General features: G+C 43.2%; 2 protein-coding genes and 1 long non-coding RNA gene across 7 annotated transcripts in view; 1 reads left to right on the top strand and 2 right to left on the bottom strand.

The window, feature by feature from the left end:
- LOC136145669 (uncharacterized) overlaps positions 1 to 10,337 on the bottom strand; it is an 18,886-nt gene extending 8,549 nt beyond the window's left edge. For 2 of the 3 annotated variants that reach the window (XR_010658825.1, XR_010658823.1), the window contains exons 1-3: positions 10,142 to 10,334; positions 9,950 to 10,038; positions 5,089 to 5,197 (exon numbers count right to left, since the gene is read on the bottom strand). This is a non-coding gene — a long non-coding RNA (uncharacterized lncRNA). Of the gene's footprint in view, positions 1 to 5,088; positions 5,198 to 9,949; positions 10,039 to 10,141 lie in introns of all 3 variants that reach the window. The other variant, XR_010658824.1, reaches the window with a different exon arrangement.
- Positions 10,338 to 10,463: 126 nt separating this feature from the next.
- The window catches only part of MAPKAPK5 (MAPK activated protein kinase 5), a 28,149-nt gene continuing 17,568 nt past the window's right edge, over positions 10,464 to 21,044 (top strand). For 2 of the 3 annotated variants that reach the window (XM_065904202.1, XM_065904203.1), the window contains exons 1-6: positions 10,464 to 11,175; positions 16,277 to 16,350; positions 16,819 to 16,894; positions 17,680 to 17,777; positions 19,155 to 19,267; positions 20,681 to 20,766. In XM_065904202.1, the coding sequence (XP_065760274.1) occupies positions 11,140 to 11,175; positions 16,277 to 16,350; positions 16,819 to 16,894; positions 17,680 to 17,777; positions 19,155 to 19,267; positions 20,681 to 20,766 (483 nt within the window). In that variant the 5' untranslated portion in view covers positions 10,464 to 11,139. The remainder of the gene's footprint in view (positions 11,176 to 16,276; positions 16,351 to 16,818; positions 16,895 to 17,679; positions 17,778 to 19,154; positions 19,268 to 20,680; positions 20,767 to 21,044) is intronic. The other variant, XM_065904204.1, reaches the window with a different exon arrangement.
- TMEM116 (transmembrane protein 116) overlaps positions 16,902 to 21,044 on the bottom strand; it is a 123,741-nt gene continuing 119,598 nt past the window's right edge. Inside the window, exon 12 of the mRNA XM_065904209.1 lies at positions 16,902 to 17,213. The gene's annotated coding sequence lies outside the window, so the exon portion shown is untranslated. The remainder of the gene's footprint in view (positions 17,214 to 21,044) is intronic.

Below are 21,044 nucleotides of genomic sequence, written 5' to 3' on the forward strand. Positions count from 1 at the left end.
ATGATTGGGTCACAGCTTCCTTTAAAAATTTGGGGGAGAAGTTTGATCCTTTCCTGAGAAACACACCTGTATAATTTTTGCAGATAGTGTCAGGGGAGTGGTGGACTTCAGTTGTGGACCCCTGCCTTTATTTCACTGAGGCTAAGCCACATCTTGGTAAGCGACCCCTATTTCACTAGAGACTCATTTGATTCCTCTGAGTAGCACTTCACAATTTTTGTCATATATGCATATATTTGTACTATTATTTACTTTTTTAAAGTGACTTTTATTTAGATAAAATTTTTGAAAAATACCTTATTTGCAGTACATAAGAAAAAACAGCATTTAACTGTCATAAATAGAAGACATGAAAAATGAAAGCAGAACAATATTACTAAATTTTAAACAATGAAATACAAGTAAACTGAATCTTTTAGATTATTAGGTTTACTTGTATTTAACCTTTTAGATTCTATATATTTACATATGGGCTTCTCAGGTGTTGCTAGTGGTAAAGAACCTGTCTACCAATGCAGGAGACGTAAGAGATGCAGGTTCAATCCCTGGGTTGGAAGTTCCCCTGGAGAAGGAAATGGCAACCCACTCCAGGATTCTTGCCTGGAGAATCCCATGGACAGAGGAGCCTGGCAGGCTACAGTCCATAGCGTCACAAAGAGTCAGACACAACTGAAGTGACTTAGGACAACACATATTTATATATGTATTCAAAAACTCTTAATCATTCTATAGCTGAAATGGGTACATCTCATTGAGGTGATGATTTTATGACCAGTTGAAAGTAACAAGATGTTCCAGTTCATGTTGCTTCAAGGTGAAATGAGGTTCACTGCCAATAAAATGATTCTGTATTTTAACTTTGATGATGAGCTGCAGCAGCAACAGTCCCATGATAAATGAGTGGCAAAAGGCAAAGTTCTGAGCTCACCCCATCCTCTGCCCCTGTTCTTCCATCTTGGCAGTCTCCTAGGTCAGCTGAAACCTCTGTCCCTGTTCTCACAGCACCTGGGTCTACCCAGGGGGAGGGAGGGATTAAACATAGGGACTTAACGGGAAGAGGGTGTTCTGACAGTGCCAAGGGGGATGCCTGGCCTAGCCTGGGCCTGATGCTCTTCACACGTACATACGTCCATCATAAACAATGACTGGCAGGTTACTGAGTGCCAGGTACTGGTGACGCAGAGACGAGTAATCCCTCTGAGCCTCACCATCTCTAGAAGCTCAGGATATGGTGAGGAGAGACAGACTTTCAAAAGAGATGACTATACTATGACATAAGTGCAGGATACAATGAGAGCAATCAGGTAATGACATCATGGAAGGACGAGAAGGGCCCCCGCTGACTGCAGGCAGGGGAAGAAGGCTCCCTAGGACGTACTCATGTACCTCTCTCAGGTAAGAAGCCCAAAGGTGAGCAGTGAAGGGCTGTTACAGTGATTCCAGAGTCTTTAAATAAGTGATTCCTACTATTTCAATGTTCCATTATCCCTACAGCATGACCCTCATCCTTGAGGTTTAATATAACTTCTGACATTCCAGTCATCACAACAACATCCAAGAAGCAAGATGGTTAAAGGACAAAGAAAGGTGGGACACTTTTCCCTATAAGGCAACTTCCCAGAGGTTGCCCACAAAACTTCTATTTGTATGTCTTTGGACATATAAATAGACCTGCCTCTTGAGAAATCTGTATGCAGGTCAGGAAGCAACAGTTAGAACTGGACATGAACAACAGACTGGTTCCAAATAGGAAAAGGAGTACGTCAAGGCTGTATATTGTCACCCTGCTTATTTAACTTATATGCAGAGTACATCATGAGAAACGCTGGGCTGGATGAAGCACAAGCTGGAATCAAGATTGCCGGGAGAAACATCAATAACCTCAGATAGGCAGATGATACCACCCTTATGGTAGAAAGTGAAGAAGAACTAAACAGCCTCTTGATGAAAGTGAAAGAGGAGAGTGAAAAAGTTGGCTTGAAGCTCAATATTCAGAAAACTAAGATCATGGCATCCAGCCCCATCACTTCATGGCAGATAGATGGGGAAACAGTGGCTGACTTTATTTTTTGGGGTTCCAAAATCACTGCAGGTGGTGACTGCAATCATGACACTAAGACGCTTACTCCTTGGCAGGAAAGTTATGACCAACCTAGACAGCATATTAAAAGCATATTAAAAGAGAGCACATTAAAAGCAGAGACATTACTTTGCCAACAAAGGTCCATCTAGTCAAAGCTATGGTTTTTCCAGTATTCATGTATGGATGTGAGAGTTGGCCTATAAAGAAAGTTGAGCACTGAAGAATTGATGCTGTTGAACTGTGGTGTTGGAGAAGACTCTTGAGAGTCCCTTGGACTGCAAGGAGATTCAACCAGTCCATCCTAAAGGTGATCAGTCCTGAGCGTTCATTGGAAGGACTGATGTTGAAGCTGAAACTCGAATACTTTATCCACCTGATGCAAAGAGCTCTCATTGGAAAAGACCCTGATACTGGGAGGGATTGGGGGCAGGAGTAGAAGGGGATGACAGAGGATGAGATGGTTGGATGACATCACTGACTCGATGGACATGAGTTTGAGTAAACTCCGGGAGTTGGTGATGGACAGGGAGGCCTGATGTGCTGCATGCATGGGGTCACAAAGAGTCAGACACAGCTGAGCAACTGAACTGAACTGGGCAAAGTTAAGATACATGGCCACATCTAGCTGCAAAGGATAAGGAACTTCGTCTTTTTAGCTAGTCGGTGTGCCTATCTAAAACTAAAGTTCTTAATTCTAAAGAATAAAAGGAAAATGGATTTGGGAAGGCAAACAGCAATCCCTACCATGATGCGAAACAGCCCTCAAAACTTAGGGTGATGCCTTTCCTATGCCTAACCTTACCACCAACTCAATCCAAATCTCATGATACAGGTTAGAGTACTTCTGGGAGGATTTTCTATACACAGTGTATTACTTAAGAAGATTTTACTTGCAAGTATCGGAAAACCAAGTCAGTGTGAAAAAAATATGGTCCCCATATTCCAAAACTCTGAGATCTCGGCTCTGACCATGGCTTGATCCAAAAGTTCAAAAAAAGTTTCCATCTCTTGGTTCCACCTCTGCCAGGTGGGCTCCATGTTTAAACCGTACCCATTTTGGTTCTGGCGGGTCTGGATTCTTAGAAGAACCAAGTGACATCAAGAGCTCTCTTCTCATACCGGGCAAGGTTCAAGTCCACTGGTTAGGAGAAGGTCCGTGTTTGCTAGCCCCAGCAAAGACTCAGGTTCACGTTAACTAGTCCAGTGGGTGTGACATCCTGCCCTTCCCTCGACCAGTGGCCAGAGCAATCAAGATGTGGTGATTCACTTCGACCTGAGTTGTAATGGTCCACCCTTGTAGCCCTGGAGGCCCTTCTAGTCCATTTGAAGCTGAGAATGAGGGATGGATCCCCAAAGAAAAGTGGTACTCTTATCTGAAGGAGAGGACATAAGACATTGGAACTGCCAACCTTTTAATACTCCAGTGCTGCTGAAAACCCTGTTGGGGTGAACTGGAGTAAACAGAGAAATGTCATGTTTCTTGCCCCCATCCCTGTGAATCAGATTCATGGTAAGAGAATCTGCTTCTTAAACTGATAAATAACAAAAGAAATGCCAGCTATTAAGAAAATGTCTATAATGTGGATTCTGACATTCTAGACCCAGTAATCTTGTTCTTTTAGTGACAGTAAGCTCTTAGAACACTGGGTAGCTGTCTGAAAGCAAAAACAAAGTTCTCAGGTTATGAACAACCTAATCTCTCTGGGTTTTTAGATGTGGGTCAGTCACAGGAGTATTGGGTATAAAGCTGTTGTTTCTGCCTTTGGCCTTGCCCGGTGCCCAAGAGGAAATGGCTGAATACAGGACACAAGGACCGTCCCGCAGCCCTGAGAAGGGGGCTGATGTGGGGCTTTCTAAGTCTAGGTGCCACCTTGTGGTTAGTAGGTGCAACTACAGCGCCATCCTCTCCAAGATCTGACAGGACGGACTGAACGACCAGGCTGGTGTCTTTCAAAATAGTTACACGAATGAGCTTATTTGCAAAACCGAAAAGACTCACAGCAAACTTACGGTCACTAAAGGGTACTGTGTAGAACAGACGATTGTAGGCAATACCACGCAATAAACTATAATGGAAAAGAATCTGAAAAAGTATATCTATATAACTGAATCACTTTTCTGTATACCTGAAACTAACACAACGTTGTAAATTAACTATTGTTGCTGTTCATTCGCTAAGTCATGTCTGACTCTTTGCAACCTAATGGACTGTAGCCCGCCAGGCTCCTCTGTCCATGGGGTTTTCTAGGCAAGAGTACTGGAGTGGGTTGCCATTCCCTACTCTAGGAGATCTTCCTGCACCAGGGATTGAACCCACATGTCTTGCATTGGCAGGCAGATTCTTTATCACTGAGCAATACTTCAGTTTTAAATATGGTTGAAACAAAACACAAGATGGTGTTACATGCAACATGATTGTATATGAGCAATACCTAGTAGACAAATGCAATGAATCAAGAGGCAAGGGTCACATACCCAAAATGACAAAAAACAGGGGCTCCAACAAAAACTTCTTCACCGACGTTCACAGAGGTACTATTCACAACAGCCCCAAAGTGGAAATAACCTGAATGTCTATTAACAGATGAACTGAATAAACGAAATGTGGCCCATTCACATAATGAAATTATTATTTAACCATAAAAAACTAATGAACCACTGATACATGCTATCATATACATGAACCTCAAAAACATGATGCTATGTGAAAGAAGCTGGACATAAAAGGCCACGTATTGTCTGATTCTGTGTTTATGAAATGTTCAAAATAGGTAAATCCAAAGAGACAAATCAGATTGGTCACTGCTAGCAGCTAGGGAGAGAAGGAAAGTTGATGGATAATAGATACGGGTTTCCCTTGGGGATGATGAAAATGTCTTTGAACCTGACAGAGATGATACTTGCACAACAGTGAGCACTAACTGCCACTGAACTGTTTGCTTTTAAATGGTCAGTTTTATGTTACATGAATTTTAATCTTAATTAGAAAAAATAAATTGCCTTACCTCTGGGCCTCCATTTCCTCACAGTCCCTCCAATCATGTCCCGCTCTCATTCAGCTACTTCATGAAGAATAAAAGGTAACTGACAGTCATTGTCTTTATTAAACTTTTTCTGAAAATGAAATGAACATGGTAAAAGGATTTTTTTTCACTGATATACACTCCTGGTTTCCAATCTTATGGCCCCAAGAAGAAATATTTACTGTGCATCTACTAAGTGCCCCATACTACTGGTCTGGCAGCCACACTTTGAGAACCAAAGCCCAGACCTCTATCTGCTAAGTTTGTTCAAGATAATTCAGGCTTTTATAACACACTCATCCAACTCTTTAAAACCTCTGCCCACTGCCTGGTTCCCGACCACTCCCACATTTTAGGGAGCTATTATAGCACCCCTCTTTCAGGCACCAACATCTGTGTTAGTTATCTATGCTGCATTACAAACTGCTCCTAACTTTAGCACTTTAAAAACATTTATTATCTCATAGTTTCTGTGGGTCAGGAATTTGGACATAGCTTAGCTGGGTGCCTCTGGTACAGAGGGCTGCAATCAAGTTGTTGGCCAAGGATGCAATCATCTCAGGGTTCAACTACGTGAGGATCCATGCTCAGCTCACTTACGTGACCACTTGCCAGGCCTCAGGTTCTCACTGACAGCTGGTGAGACATGAGTTCCTCGACATGTGGGCCCCCGCTATGGGCAACAGTAGAGGGCTGACTAGCATCCTCTCCCCTATTCCTGGTCACATGGCACCTCAGAACGCGGAAAGAAGGTCTCTGCAGATGCAATTATTTAGGTTAAGATGAGGTCATACTAGGTTAGGGTGACCCCTAAATCCAATGACTGGTGTCCTCGGAAGAAGAAAGAACACAGAGGCACACAGAGAAGGTCATGTGAAGATCAAGGCAGAGATAAGAGGGATACACCTATAGGCCAAGGAAGGCCAAAGGACTGCTGGGAGTCACCAACAGCTGGCAGAGATAGAAAGGACCCTTCCTAGAGTCTTCAGAGGAAGCAGGGCCCTTCTGACACGTGGATTTCAGACTTTGGGTCTGCAGGACTGTAGAGAATAAATTTCTGTTTTTTAAGTCACTTAGTTTATGGTAATTTGCTATGGCAGCCCCAGGAAACTAATAAAGCTGCTCACATTTGAGCTGGCTTTCCTCAGAGCAAATGGGCAAGAGAATGGGAGAGCAACAGAGGGGTACCCAGGAGGGAAGCCACAGCCATTCTGTAATCTAATCTCAGACATGACAGCCCATCATTTGAAGTGAGTCCCTAGGTCAGCCCACGAGCACAGTGAGGGGATTACACAAGACCATGAATATCAACAGGCAGGCATCTCTGAGGGTTATCTTAGGCTGTCTACCACATTCCTTGATTTCTTCAAGAAATATTTATTAAACACCTACTGTGGGCTGGGTGTTGAGGATGGAACTAATAATGCAGATAAGATTCTTTCCCTTTTTGAGAGTATTTAATCTAATGGAGGAGAGGACCCTAAAGAGAAAAAAAGTGGATATATAAATTAAAATTGTGGGGACTTCCCCTGTGGCTCAGTGGTAAAGAACCTGCCTGCCAATGCAGGAGTCACGGGTTCAATCCCTGTTCTGGGAAGATCCCGCATGCCATGGAGCAACTAAGTCTGTGCGCAAGAGAGTCCATGGTAATGGGAAGCCCGCACACTGCAATGAAGAGCAGCCCCCTGCTCACCGCAACTAGAGAAAGCCAGCACAGCAACAAAGACGCAGCACGGCCAAAAAATAACAAAGAAATAAAACGTTTAAAATTGTGTTAAGTACAAGGAAGTGAATTATGAGGTAATAGGAATGATTGATTTAGACTGAACCAAGGGTCAGACCTTGGTTGAGATGGTTGGATGGCATCACCGACACGATGGACATGAGTTTGAGCAAGCTCTGAGAGCTGGTGATGGACAGAAAAGCCTGGCACGTGACCATGGGGTCACAAAGAGTTGGACGCGACTGAGCAACTGAACTGAACTGAAGGGTCAGGGCTGGGGCTTCCCAGGTGGGTCAGTGGTAAAGAATCTGCCAGTCAGTGTAGCAGATGCGGGTTTAGTCCCTGGGTTGGGAAGATCCCCTGGAGACGGGAATGGCAACCCATTCCAGTGTTCATGCCTGGGAAATCCCGTGGACAGAGGAGCCTAGTGGGCTACAGTCCAAGTAGTCGCAAAGAATTGGGCACAACTACGTGACTGAGCACACACACACACCCACAAGGGTTAGGCCCAGTCTTTCTGATGAATTAATATTTGGAATGTGGTTAAAGAACGTGTAGGAATTGGGCTCTGTGTGCTCAGTAAGGAGAGTAAGATTCTAGATAGAGGGACAGCATGTGCAGATGACAGATGTTGGGTTTAGCTGCGAGACTCAGAATGCATAAGGCTTGGACCTCATCGCTGCATCTCTACTATGTAGCACAGTGCCTGGAACAGAGAGGTACCTGATAAGGTATTACTGAAGGAAACAAAGAATCCAAGGAACCTTCTATTTCCTAACTGTTATAGATAATGTTAATCCAAGTCATTTCAAAACTTTCTCCCACAGTTCACTGCAGAATCACTTTCTTATTTGTGTTACAAAGAACAGGCAAAGCTGCTATAACAAAAAGCTGTAAATACATGAAAGCGCAACATAAGAGATTTTTTTCTTCTTCTTCTCTCATATAACAATCCTGAGAGGATGCTGAGGTCAACAGGGCAGAGTTCTCTTCCACCCAGGTATCTTCCATCTTAAAGTCTTGCCTTCTCTAGAACCTGGTCATCATCTTCCAGCTGGCAGAGTAAGTGAGAGCATCTGTCGACAGATGCTCCAGGCCAGGCCTGGGTATGTGCACAACTCCTTCTGCTCACTTCCCATTGGGGGAGAGCATAGACACATGGCCGTACCAACTTTATGGGGCATGGGGAGTGTCCTATAGGTGTATGGCCAACAAAGAGGCCGGCTATGTCTGCACCGCAAAATATATCTCATTATGTGTCTAATTCTCTGGTACATTCCTCAAGAACCTCAAATTAACCAAATAAAAAATAAGTCTAGATTTCTCACTCTCATCAAGTTTTTCATTCACTGAATGGCACCACCGTCTATGCAAGTTGCATAAGGTGGTCTCCTAAAAGTTATTCTTTTTTTAAAGTATTTATTTTTATTGCTTTTACTTGGCTGCCCTGGGTCTTAGTTGCCACATGTGGGATCTAGTTCTCTGGCCAGGGACTGAACTCAGGCCTGCTGTATTGGGAGTTCAGAGTCTTAGCTACCGGACCACTAGGGAAGTCCTGAAAATTATTCTTGATTTGTTTCTTATTCTCATCTTCCACATGGAGTTCTTCAGGAAGTCCTTTCAACTGCACCTCCAAAACAACATAAACCAATCTACTTTATCTTTATGGCCACAGTCTTAGTTCAAGCATCATAATAATCTGGGCTATTCCAACAGCCTCTTAATAATTGTCCATGTCTCCACTTTCACTTCCCCATATTTAATTCTCCATACAGCAGAGTCTTATTTTTAAAAACATAAATTTGATCAGATCCCTCTTTAGTTTAAAACCTTCCAGTGGCTTAGAATAAAATCCAAAGTTCTCACCATGACTGCTAAAGGTGTATATCAGCGGTCCCCAACCTTCTGGGCACCAGGAGCCACTTTCTAGGAAGACAATATCTCTACGGACCAGGGTAGGGGAGAGGGGATGGTTTTGGGATGATTCAAGCGCATTACATTTACTGTATACTTTGTTTCTATTATTATTATATCAGCTCCACCTCAGATCAGGCATCAGATTCCAGAGGTTGGGGACCGCTGGTGTAGATGATACAACCCTTTTCACCTTTCCAACCTCATCCTTTACCACTTTCTCCTACTCTCCCTGCTCCAGCTACAATGATCGTGCTGCTTCTTGACCACATTCACCTAGCTTCTACTTTAAGACCTTTACAACTGCTGTTCCATCTGCCCAGAAAGCGACCTGGATCTCCAGTAGACAGTTCCTTCTCATTTATCAGAGGTCTCAGCATCAGGGTTGCCACCTGGGAAACCTCCTGATCCTCTACTTGAAAAGTCCCCACACCCAGTTAATTTTCTTACCTCAGCATTCTGTTTACTTTCTTAGGATCCACAAATCATGCTTCTCTTTCTTTCTTTTCGTGTTTCTCTTTCTGTATTTACTGCTTCTCTCCCCCCTCCCCCCGCCCCCCAAAAAAAGGATCCATGAGCAGGTACTATGTCTTTTTTCTACATTTTCCCCAGGGTCGAGTAGGCCTGGCACACAGCGGTGCTTAGTAAATAAGTGAACGAATGAAGAACCATCAAGAGGTGATTAACCAAACGCTCCTGCAAGGTTCTTTGATAGGCTGTTGGTATAGCCTGGCTTCTCCACCCCACTTCCCCACCCTTGACTCAGGAGAGGTTTGGCAGAAGAGCAGCCGCATCGGGGGAGGGCCCCTCTCCCCCACAGAGCTATGGGAGCCTGAACTTGCTGGCTACTCCACTTTCCGAAAGGGAAAGATACCCAGCTCAATGCCGACACAACGAGGAAGAGCTGAGCGAACGAGCCTTGGGGTCAGAGATCTGGGGGGCCCCTGCGACAGAGCTGGTTCCAGAGCCCCCAGGCCGACCCCCTGAGCTGTAGGCTGTTCCCCGCTGCCAGGGCCTGGGGGCTGCAGGGAGGGAGGGCCTGCACCCCAGTTCAGCATTTGGTCCGCAGATGGGATGCTGACAGGCAAAGACTTTAGCATCCGGCTTTCATTACTTGTTTTCTCGAGTCAGGCATTAAAAAAAAAAAAAGAAAAGAAAGAAAAAAAAAAAAAAGGTCATCTGTGTTGGTAAGTAAGGAGCACAAACCTGCGTTCCAGTTACTACTTGACCATTTCTCAGCTGTCCGCAGCTGTGCGCAAATGAGCTTCGCTCTCTGACAGCCTCAGTTACCTCACCTGTTAACAGGGACAAGAACACACTTAGCTCAAAGGGCCAAATGCCTACTTTATAAAGAGAGAAACTAATGGAAGAAAAGAGCCTCACGTAAAGTGAACGCACAGTATGTACATAATTATTATCGCTATTATTATAGATATAACTCTTGTTACCGCCTGACGCGTCCGGAGCCTCAGTTGCCGCGCCTCCATCACTAGTCGTTTATCTCCCGATCCTTCCGTAGGGTAGTTCCCGCGCCAGAAGACCTATCCGCGGCGCTGGGACAGACTATAGTTTGTAGTGCCACCCGCAGGCGCTAGAGTCAGCGGGTGAGAGCCCGTAGCCCCGCCCCGACGGCCCCTGACCCCTTCACGTCATCAGCTCGGCGCCAGCGCTGCGGAGGGCCCCGGGGCCTGTCCTGGGTGTGGCGCTACCTTGGGGAGGCCTTGGCGGACGCCTGCAAGTCGACTGCTTGGTTCGGGGGCGGCTCGGAAACCCCAGCGGACCGCGGCGAGGGGCGCGTGGAGCCGTGGGGACACGAAGTCGGGCGACAGGAGGGGCGGCCCGGAGCTCAGGCGGGGCACAGCGCCGGCAGGCGGGCGGCCGGCCGGGCTGCCCGGCGCGGGTGTCCCGGCGATGTGTGGCGCTGAAGCGGCAGCGGGAGCAGCAGCAGCGGCGGCGGCGGGCTCGGCCTCGGCTTCGCGGCGGTGCCGGCGGCGGAGGCGGAGGCGCAGGCTCCTCCTCAGGACCTGGCGAACCCGGGCCTAAGCGGCGGCCCCGCCAGGCCCCGACACAGCGCCCCTGATCGGGGCCTTCCCCGCCTCGCCCTGCCCCGGGAGCCTGCCTCCCCGGCCGGGGATGAAGCCGGGAAGCGGCCGCGCGGGGCCCAGCACAAAGACTTGTTCCCGGGGGCCGCTGCTGCCGCCGCCGCCAGCCTAGAGCCGCCCGCCGAAGCCGAGCCAGCGCCGGGGCCCTCGTCCCCGCAGGTCCCAGGGGGCGGCTGCTGCCCGTCTCCCCGAGACCCAGGGCCCCGAGCGCTGAGCCCCTTGTTCTCCCGGCTGCGGTGGGATCGGGCAGCTGCTCAACCTCCGCCGCTCCCGGCCTTGCGGGCCCTGCGGAGCATGTCGGAGGAGAGCGATATGGAGAAAGCCATCAAGGTAAGTTGGAGGAGATGCCTCCCCGCTTTGTCTCTTTGGCATTCCTCTCGGCTGCAGCCTCAGAAAGCGGAGAGAACTTAGAGATTCCAGCAACTCCTGGTTTCAGTTTTCCCTGGATTCCGTGGACTGTGTTTTACAGCGCTGGGGGCAAAGGGTTTGTGGAAGGGGCGGGGGAGGGACGTCCGGCTTACCTGCTTAAAGCGGGGATGTGATTTGTATTTCTCTAGAATGGAGGATGAGTGGCGTGGAGAGATACTTGATGCGAGTAGCACTTAGGGGGCCCTGGTACTCTATTAGATCACTCCTCAGGTACCATCAGAATTTATTTTCAGGTGATCTGCTGCAACAGCACTTGGAGAGTTGGATCTTACCCCTCGCTCCAGATTTGTTTGAAATCTGGTTTCAGCAGGAGGTGCTTCACCTTACACAGTCTGCCCTTTGGCAGATAGGTTGTTTTCGCTTTTCCGTGTGGTCCCTCCCCCTTTCCTGTTTCCTTTTCCTTCTTCTCCTGGGGAGTGTTGAGTTTACTTAGGAGGAGCTAATGGTGTCCTGTACTGCTCTGCTAACCGGAAAAAAAAAAAAAGCAAATATGTGTGTTCCAAAGTGGTCCAAATAAAATGACACATTTTGAAAAAAACCTGCTTTTTACTTTTTTTTGAAACAGGCAAACATTGAGGCATTAAGTCACTAGGAGTCAGAAAGTTACCATTCAGCTGTACGGAGGAAATTAAGTTTCTTATGTAAATTGAACACTGGAGCTTAAAGTTTGATATGTATTACTTCTTTTACAGTATTAAGTCAAATCTGTGCATTTAGGAATTTCATTTTCCCTTGAGGGATAGGCAACTCGGGGTTATTTTCCCCATCAAGACCCAATTACTACTACCAATAACTAATTAAGAACTTCCACTTCTAACAATTTTGGGGGTTACAAAGTTTATAGAAGTCATCATTCATTTCAAAGAAAATTCACCTTTTAAAGGAGGCATCAAGACAGAACATTTACTTTAAGAAAGATCAGATTTTAAATGATAGAATTAAAGGATCCAAAAGACTGCTTTGATAGATACATTTTTTTTCTTTTGATTTGGATTTCATTGGTACAGCATCATGAATTGCCTAAAGTTATATGATTGGGTTGTGAATCAAAATACATTTGGCAGGTTTTTAAATTCAACTAGCATTATTTGCTTTGTGCAAGGTGTTGTTCTGGGCACTTGTGATGCAACGCCAAGAGCCCTAGATGTCCCTCTTTCATAAATCTTCTGTCTAGATGGTGGAGTTAGTTAGTAAACATTGTCAGATGATTATAATTAAAAGACACAGTTCGATCCCTGGGTTGGGAAGATCTGGAGGAGGAAATGGCAAGCCACTGCAGTATTCTTGCCTGGGAAATCCCATGGACAGAGGAGCCTAGTGGGCTACAGTTGATGGGGTCATGAAAGAGTTGGACACAACTCAGTGACTGAGCACACATTTAAAAAGGTGGAGAGTGCTATTTTAGGAAGGATAGGCAGGGAAAGCCTTTCTGAGGGGGTGACATTTGTATCCAGCTTTGAAGGGAATGAGGAAGCAAACCTCCATTGTCTTGGGGAAAAATATAGGCAGTGGGAACAGAAGATACAAAGGCCCTGAGGTAGGTGCAGGTCTCCTGTGACCCAGGAACAACAGGGTGACTGGAATGCAGTGGGTCAGTATAGATTATGTTGGAGCCAGGTAACTGGAAGCCAAAGTACATAGGGCCCTTAGGCCATTGCAAGAACTTCAGCTTGACCCTGAGTAGAAGGGGAAATCTGAGAGAGTTTTGGGCAGAAGAGGTACATAGTTCTAGTGGGCAAATATGTAAATGGGGAAGCAGTGTTACTTAGCAGTTATAGTAGATTCTCCAGGTTGACTCATGAGTTGAAATCTCAGCCTGGCTGAGATTCATTTAGCTGTGTCCTTGAATAAGTCACTTTACTTCTCTGTCACTTAGTTTTCTCACCCATAGGAAGAGGATAAAAAATCTCCCCAGCTCAGGGTTTTTTTTTTTTTTTGAGAATTTAATAAAAATGTGCTTATAATACCTAGCAGAACCCAATGGATATTAGCTCATAGCAACTTAAGAGTGGTTCAGAAAGAACTGTATGTAGTTTTCCTCAGTTGGTCACTATTGTCCAACCTGATTTTCTTACATTTTTTTTAGCTTTTCTTCTTGTACTTATTAGTAGACCACTGGTGAATCTTCCAATTGAATGTGTTCAACCAATACAGATTAGTGAAGTTGAAAATATCTAATAACCAGTACTGAATAGGATATACTCCTTGGAAGCAAGCCAGCATCACATCAATTAAAACTTTTGGTCTGTGGTGTTGTCTTATATTCACTGTTTTGCTTTTTTAAGGCTGTCCCTCATTTGGTGAAAACTGAGACCTCTAGAGTTCAGCTGGAAAAGCTATTTTCCTGGGTTTTCACTACAACATTTAAACTTCTGCTGCCTTGTGACCTGAGCACGGGCTGACTGCACTTTAAGGTCTCATCCTGTTACTCTTAAATGTGTCAGGATAAGGCCAGCTGGCTGCAGCCACAGGCTCTGCCTTAGTTCTGCCTCTCCTGCCATAGCCCACGACTTCACTACTCCCGTCACTTAACTAAACCTTGATAATGAGCGTTTGGGGATTATGGGATTAGAGATTGCCTTACATATTTGTTTTCTGTTGTATATGGCAGTTTTTAATATTTGATGAACTTAATAAAAATTCATTTCCATAGTTTTAAAAAACATTTTAAAAAATTTCAGTTATAATTCACATATGATAAAGTTCATCCAAGATAAGTGTATAATTCAGGCATTTTTAGTAACTTAAGAGTTGTGCATCTGTCCTCACTATCCACCTGTAGAATTTTTCCATCCACTCCCCAGTTCCCCTGAGAGTTCATTCTGCCTCACTGTGGTCAGCCTATACACTGACTCCCTACCCTAGACAACTTTACTGATCTGCTTTCTGTCACTATTATTTTGTCTTCTCTAGAAATTCCAAATAATTGAAATTATATACATGTAGTCTTATGTATTTGACTTCTTTTATACTTTTGAGGTTCATTCATGTTAGTGTATGCATTAGTAGTACACTCCTTTTTATTCTTGAGGAATCTCTTTATGGGCACTTGGATTGTTTCCAGTTTTTAACCACTATAAATAAAATGATAAGTAAAACTTGTCCATACAAATTTTTGTGTAAACATAATTTCTCATTTCTTCTGGGGAAATACCTAGGTGTGGAATTACTGGATAGTACAGTAACTTTTTAAGAAGCTGCAAAAATTTTCCAAAATGGAATTGTTCTGGGATCATTTGTTCAAAACATTATCTTTTCCTTGTTGAACCACCTTTGTTGATAAATCAGTTGATCATAAGTGTACGAGTTTACTTTTTGGCTTCTCTTTTTTCCATTCTTTTGGTTTTTTTTAATTCCCTTTTCTGTTTCATTGATCCATGTGACTCTCTGTGCCAATGCCCCGCTGATGTGATTGCTGAAGCTTTATAGTAAGTTTTCAAATTGAGTAGCATGAGAACCATCTTGGTTTTCCTATTCCAAAATTAAGTTGGCTATTCAAGTTCTTTGTATTTCCAAATTTTAGAATCAGCTTGTCTGTTTCTACGGAAAAAAAAAATGTGTGTTGGGATTTTGACAGGGATTCCATGAATCCCACATGCAGCAACGAAGATCAAAGATTCCGTGTGCTGCAGCTAAGATCCGCTACAACTAAATAAGTGTTAAAGAAGAAAACTGGCAGCAGAAAGGTGTCGAGATGAAGACTATTCTCAGCTTGTTTTACACATTTACATTTTCACTAGATAGAAGCTCTGTTTTCATCTCTGAACTTAGCCTGGTGTCTGGCACTTCCTAATTGCTCAGTGAGTTTGTGTTACATGGACAGATGTCCTGTTGCTATATACCTGGGAGTCAGGATTCTGTTGCTAACTGTAGTCTATCAGATTTTCATTGCAACAAAACAATTTGAAAGTCTCATGAGTTTTGGCCTAACTTCTCAAGGTGTACAGTTGGTTTCCAGTACTGCCCATGGAACCCTGAAAAATGACTTTTACTCTACCACAGTTTAAATGTATGACTTCCTTGCTTTAAAAGATAGCAACAGAAGCTCAGTATATAGTGTGTGCGTGCATGCTCAGTTGCTTCAGTCGTGTCTGATTCTGTGACCCTACAGTCTGTCGCCTGCCATGCTCCTCTGTCCATGGGATTCTTTAGGCAAGAATACTGGGGTGGGTTGCAGTGACTTCCTCCAGGGAGTCTTCCCAACCCAGGGATTGAAGTCGCATCTGCCTGCGTCTCCTGCATTGCAGGCAGATTCTTTACCCACTGAGCCACCTGGGAAACCCCAGTATACACTGACTACACAGTAATTCCATAAAACTTTAAGCTGTAGAGGCTCTATATGGAACTGTGGAAAGCTATTGGAATCTATTTTTTAAAAAACTATAAAGAAAAAAAAACTATAAAGAATATAGTTACACAATGAATGTATGTCTTTGTGTTCAAAATAACACTTGAAAACCAGATAAATGTACTATGATATTTACTGTTATTTTATTTGAATTTAATAAGTTTCAGTTTATTCAGTTATTCCAATTTGATCATTTTGTTCAAAGATATAGGCCTCTGTGGCATAGCAGCATTTATAAGACCAAGTCTTTCTAGAATCTCAGAAAATCCACTTGACCATTTGAGGAAATAAGTCCTTAGTAGTGAAACGTTTTGAAAAGGTATCTTCCACACTCAAGAAGAAAAAACTACAACCAAAACACCCCAAAACCTGCAACAAGGATTGACTCACATGGATCTTGCAGATGAGCTCAAGAATTTCTTTTCATCCTCAAGTTTTTTGCCTACTCTTGTTGGAAAACAATGTCTAGCCTAGTCATTTAGGTGAAATGTCTAATTACATAGCCCTTTCCAAAGCTCTACTTAATCAGCTTCTTTCAGAAGGAATCAATAAGATATTGAGCTGTTAAGGTCTTCTGTTGTCCCACTTCTGCTTAACTATTCAACTTTTTAATTGGAGAATCATTCTCTGCCTTCTCCCTTTTTATCTTAATAGGAAAGCTCCATTTTAGAAGAATACAATATCAATTGGACTCAGAAGCTGGGAGCTGGAATTAGTGGTCCAGTTAGGTAAGAGACCCATGACAAAACTGTTCTAAAAAGGGCCATTCATAATACATATTAAGTTAGGAGCATTAGGTGTTCCAGATTTGTGAAATAGCCTGAATTTAACAAGTGGAGGTGTTTATGATAGGCTCTTTCTCATCCACAGAGAAATATATTTAAGTGACATGGTCTGTGACGGGACCATTTAAGATGCTGGTACCAGGGGGCTGCTGTGTGAGTCACTTGTCACCAGCAGAGGCCATTTTTTCTTTCCTGACCAGCCTCAAGTTGATTTCCTGTGCCTGAGGCCCGTGGAGGGTGGGTGAGATGCCTCTTTCTGCCTTTCCATCTGGTAGCCCTAGGGGAAAGTTTGTTCTGATGTGCCTGGATATATTTTTGATTAGAAGTACAGTTCTCAAAGAACAGCTTGTTAGATTAGTTTTTACGGTAACATAGATGATTTCTGATTGAATTTTTTTCTTCCAAATCTAGAGTCTGTGTGAAGAAATCAACCCAAGAACGGTTTGCACTGAAAATTCTTTTTGATCGTCCAAAAGCTAGAAATGAGGTATGAGCCTTTATTGCCTTGCTTTGCCTAGATATTTGAAGTGCCTAAGAATATATTCTTTTACAAGTAAGGCAGCTTCCTAGAGAGAATACAGAGATGCACAAAGAATTTTATGTTCATACTTGCTCTTTTTATGTTCATACTTACTTTTCCCTATTCATGTTATTATAAAGCAGTCCTTCGTCCATCAATACCAAAAGCTGTGAGTAGAGTCTTGCTTCCTTTCAAACCACTTCTTTCTTGTTCTTTTTCAATTAATGTGATTCTTGTACTCTGAAGCAGTCAAGTTTACTTTAGCTTTTACTTATTGGAAAAGGTCCTAAAAGGGTGGAGATAGAATAGTATGAGGAAGGTTCTAGTGAATGATATATTGAAGAGGTGCTGCAGAACTCCGAAGATATGTTTCTAGTTTTTCAATAATAGGCATTTGTTTAAAATTATTTGGATGTGGTGATGACATGTTAATTATATGCAATGAAGGACTTATTCTTTTGCTTAGAGATATATGAATAATTTCTGAAATAAGATGAATTTTTCATTTGGTAATAGGACAGCAGAAAATATATCTTTTTTATTTCATGGAAAGAGCATTAAGGAGGTAATTTGTATATGAAAACTTTTTTTTTTTTTTTTAATGTCATTCCAGATGATCAGGTTTTTTACATAATAGGCTCTCATGCCCAGGCCTAGTATGGTCACTTTTGGCAGAGGTATGGGGGGGAAGTTTGGAGAGAAAATGTTGGCCTCCCCTACGTACAGAAACGTTTCCTCTGTTCTTCTTTAAGGTACGTCTGCACATGATGTGTGCCATACACCCGAATATAGTTCAAATTATTGAAGTGTTTGCTAACAGTGTACAGTTTCCTCATGAGTCCAGCCCCAGGTAAGACTACACAGGGTCATTCATTATCACCTGCTCACCTCTCCGTGGGTAAGCCAAGGTGTAGTGGGATCTTCTCTTTTGTGCTTTCTTTCTTCTCCCCTCCCCTCCTTTCCTTCTTTCTTTTTCTTCTCTCCTTTACTTTTTATTTTGGATATTTTCAAACATTTGTAAAAGAATTATGTACTGAATCCCCAAGTGCCCATCACTTATCCTCAGCATTTATTAACTCCTTGCCAGTCTTGCTTCATCTGTACTTCACCCACTCTCCTGTCCCCGCTACCCCCGATTATATGTTATTACTTTCTCTTTTGAAAAAGTGTGTCACGTGGAGTTTAAACAGATTCTATTTCAGATTAGAAAAGGGGACCAAATATTCTAGGCAGTGTCTTAAAGCTGATATGGCAAAAGGCCTTTATTGCTCAGTCTGGCGTTCCTTTTAAAGGAAGAGATCAACATCATTCTTTTAGCCTCCAAGTGCTTGGGAAGCCCATTGAGTGTGACACGATTGGGTGTCATTCTAAATCTTGTCCAGGGAGTTCAATACCAAGGGGACTGAGATGTAAGCCTGTCATGCTAGCAGTGTGGTAGGGACCAAGGACAGGTACGCATAAAATATTTTGAGCTTACAAAGGAGGAAAGCTGCTGTCTGTAGGCTGGGGAGGTGAGGTGTCTTAGCGTGGTTGTTTTGGGGCTTGGACTTGAAGGAGATGTGTAGGAGTTTTCCAGGTGGAAAAATATGAATTTGTAAAGAAAAATGGGAAATCAAATGATTATTTCTTAAAATTGTGCTCTGTTGGTGAAAGCATTTGGATGGAAGGTGGAAGCATTTATATCAAAGAATGGTAACCAAAATTCAGATTTTTTTTTTTTTGACAACATAAGAATTTTTGCTTTTCCTATCTGACTGTCTTGCTGGGCATGCTATGGGTCATATGGAAAACTAGTGGAGTAGGGGTGGAGAGTAGAGATGAGGGAGAGAATGTGTGTGCACACACCACACCCCCCTACACACACACACACACACACACACACACACACGAGAATAAATAACAAAGACAGCCCAACCTACACAAAGTTGTATTCAATATGCTTTCTGTGTAGCTTCTCTAAAATATATATACATGTGTAGAATCTTCAAAAGGACCATTGTCTTCAAAACTAATTCTTTTACTTTCTTTTAGCGTCTTAGAAACCTTTAGGTCAGGGATAGTCCTTATTCATAGTGTCCAGCTGGTAGTGACAGGGGATCCAACTCAAAGGGGCTGGTAGGACTAGACTTAGGACACATTTTGTAGATAAAGTATCTAGGTTAGCTACTTGATGTTTCAGTTTTTTTTTTTTTTTTTAAACTTAACAAAATCAAATGCTTTCAAACAGGGCTCGGCTCTTAATTGTAATGGAGATGATGGAAGGGGGAGAGCTATTTCACAGAATCAGCCAGCACCGGCACTTTACAGAGAAGCAAGCCAGCCAAGTAACAAAGCAGGCAAGTTGACCCCGGGTACCAACCAAACTGCCAACAGTGTTGGTTAACAAGCACAATTTCATTGGGGGGAATAAAAGAAAGCTTGGAGAAAAGCTCTATTTGATCTCTCATTGCCTGCTTTGTTATGTAATTAGAAAAGATGCCTTGACAGGAGGAATGTGACCCCCTTTTCTGCTTTGGGGAGGGAGCTATACTCTTCAGTGGTTGTCAATTGTTTGCTTATCATAAGATTTAAATAAACTCTGGAAGGAAGGTAATCTAAACTCCTTTTTAGATAGTACATAATCTTTAGGCATGTAGCTTCCAAGCCACTGTTATTGGACCTTGAGATAAAATGCTGCTGATACTACCTGAAAGACTGTGTGGTATGAAAACATGTTCTAAGACAACTGCATTTAAGATACTTTTTGCTTGTGAGTCACTTTTCTCATCAGATTTTAACATTATTCTAAGGTCTTTGTAATTCTGGGGGTATTCCTGGTTATATGTTCTTCTATTCTGATGTCACATTTTATTGCTAGAGATATGATCTTTTCACAGACAATACTAGAAATCTGACTGGAAATAACCTCATGAGGAGATGGAAAGCCAAACTCTTAAGGTTTCTCTTTAGGCCAAGCAAGCAAAGCAGAGAAGCATGACATATGGCCCAGTTGGCTCTTAAAGAAAAATTCTTCCAAATTTTCTGTGAGCCTCAAGCATTTTTTGAGGCCTCCATTTTGGTAGGGAGGAGCTGCTCTTTGGAATGCCAAGACAGTTCCATACAGAGTGTTAAAGAACAGGTGCAATCTGTTCTGTTTGATTTTTAAAAAATTATAGCTTGTGTTTTTCAAACATTAAAACTAAAGGATGAACTCTAATAATCTGTAAAACCACACCCCTGTAAAGTCACCAAAACAGGCAACATTTTCAACCAGTGGGACGAGCAGATTGGAGCATCATTCTTGAAGGCAGAACTTCAAGTCCCGCTCCCTGAAGAGTGCAGGTCTCTCTCGAGCCAGGCGTTAGTGCCACCGCCCCGCCAGGGGAGACGCAGGCCTGTTGGAGACGGGCTGGCCCAGCGTTTGCGCTGCGGTGCTTGTCACGTCTCACATTAATGCAAGTGGGAGTATCTTGTTTTTCCCATTTAATGTAGGATTTAACCATCAGTTTATTCTGACAAAGAATTATTTTTCTGTTGTATTTTTCTTTTTTTTGAACAAAATATAGGTTGCTATTAAATGAAGCTTACTTCATTTCTATTTCTTGGTATGTGAAGTCTTTCTTAATTTCTGCTGTAACACTGAAATCTGACCACAGTCTTAATTGACTTAGTAAGGGTCATTTTTTTTTAACATCCTGAGCTTTCTAAGCCAGGGAAATTCAAGAATAACCTCTTCTAAGATGTGGTTGCTCCATCATGTCCTTCTCCAGATAGCTCTGGCTCTGCAGCACTGTCACTTGTTGAACATCGCCCACAGAGACCTAAAGCCTGAAAATCTGCTCTTCAAGGATAACTCTTTGGTGAGATGACTTGCTTTTCTGTATTTCAGTGTCGCTACTCCCAACATAGTTCAGGAGTGATGCGTAGGTGTGTTGGTGTGTATGTTTGCAGTGCTCTGAATCCATGTTGAAGAAGCTTTAGGCCAGAGTGCTTCCAGTAGCTTACTTTCCCCATCTGTTCCCTTGCTAGAGGCTCAAGGGAAATTTTACCATACTCCTGGTATCAATCATTTTGGATGATACTGATACATGTTTGTACAGAAGGATTTAAGATTTGAGATATCATTTGGAAGGACTTT

The sequence above is a fragment of the Muntiacus reevesi genome, chromosome 13 (genome assembly GCF_963930625.1).
Source record: "Muntiacus reevesi chromosome 13, mMunRee1.1, whole genome shotgun sequence".
Taxonomy (NCBI): Eukaryota; Metazoa; Chordata; class Mammalia; order Artiodactyla; family Cervidae; genus Muntiacus; species Muntiacus reevesi.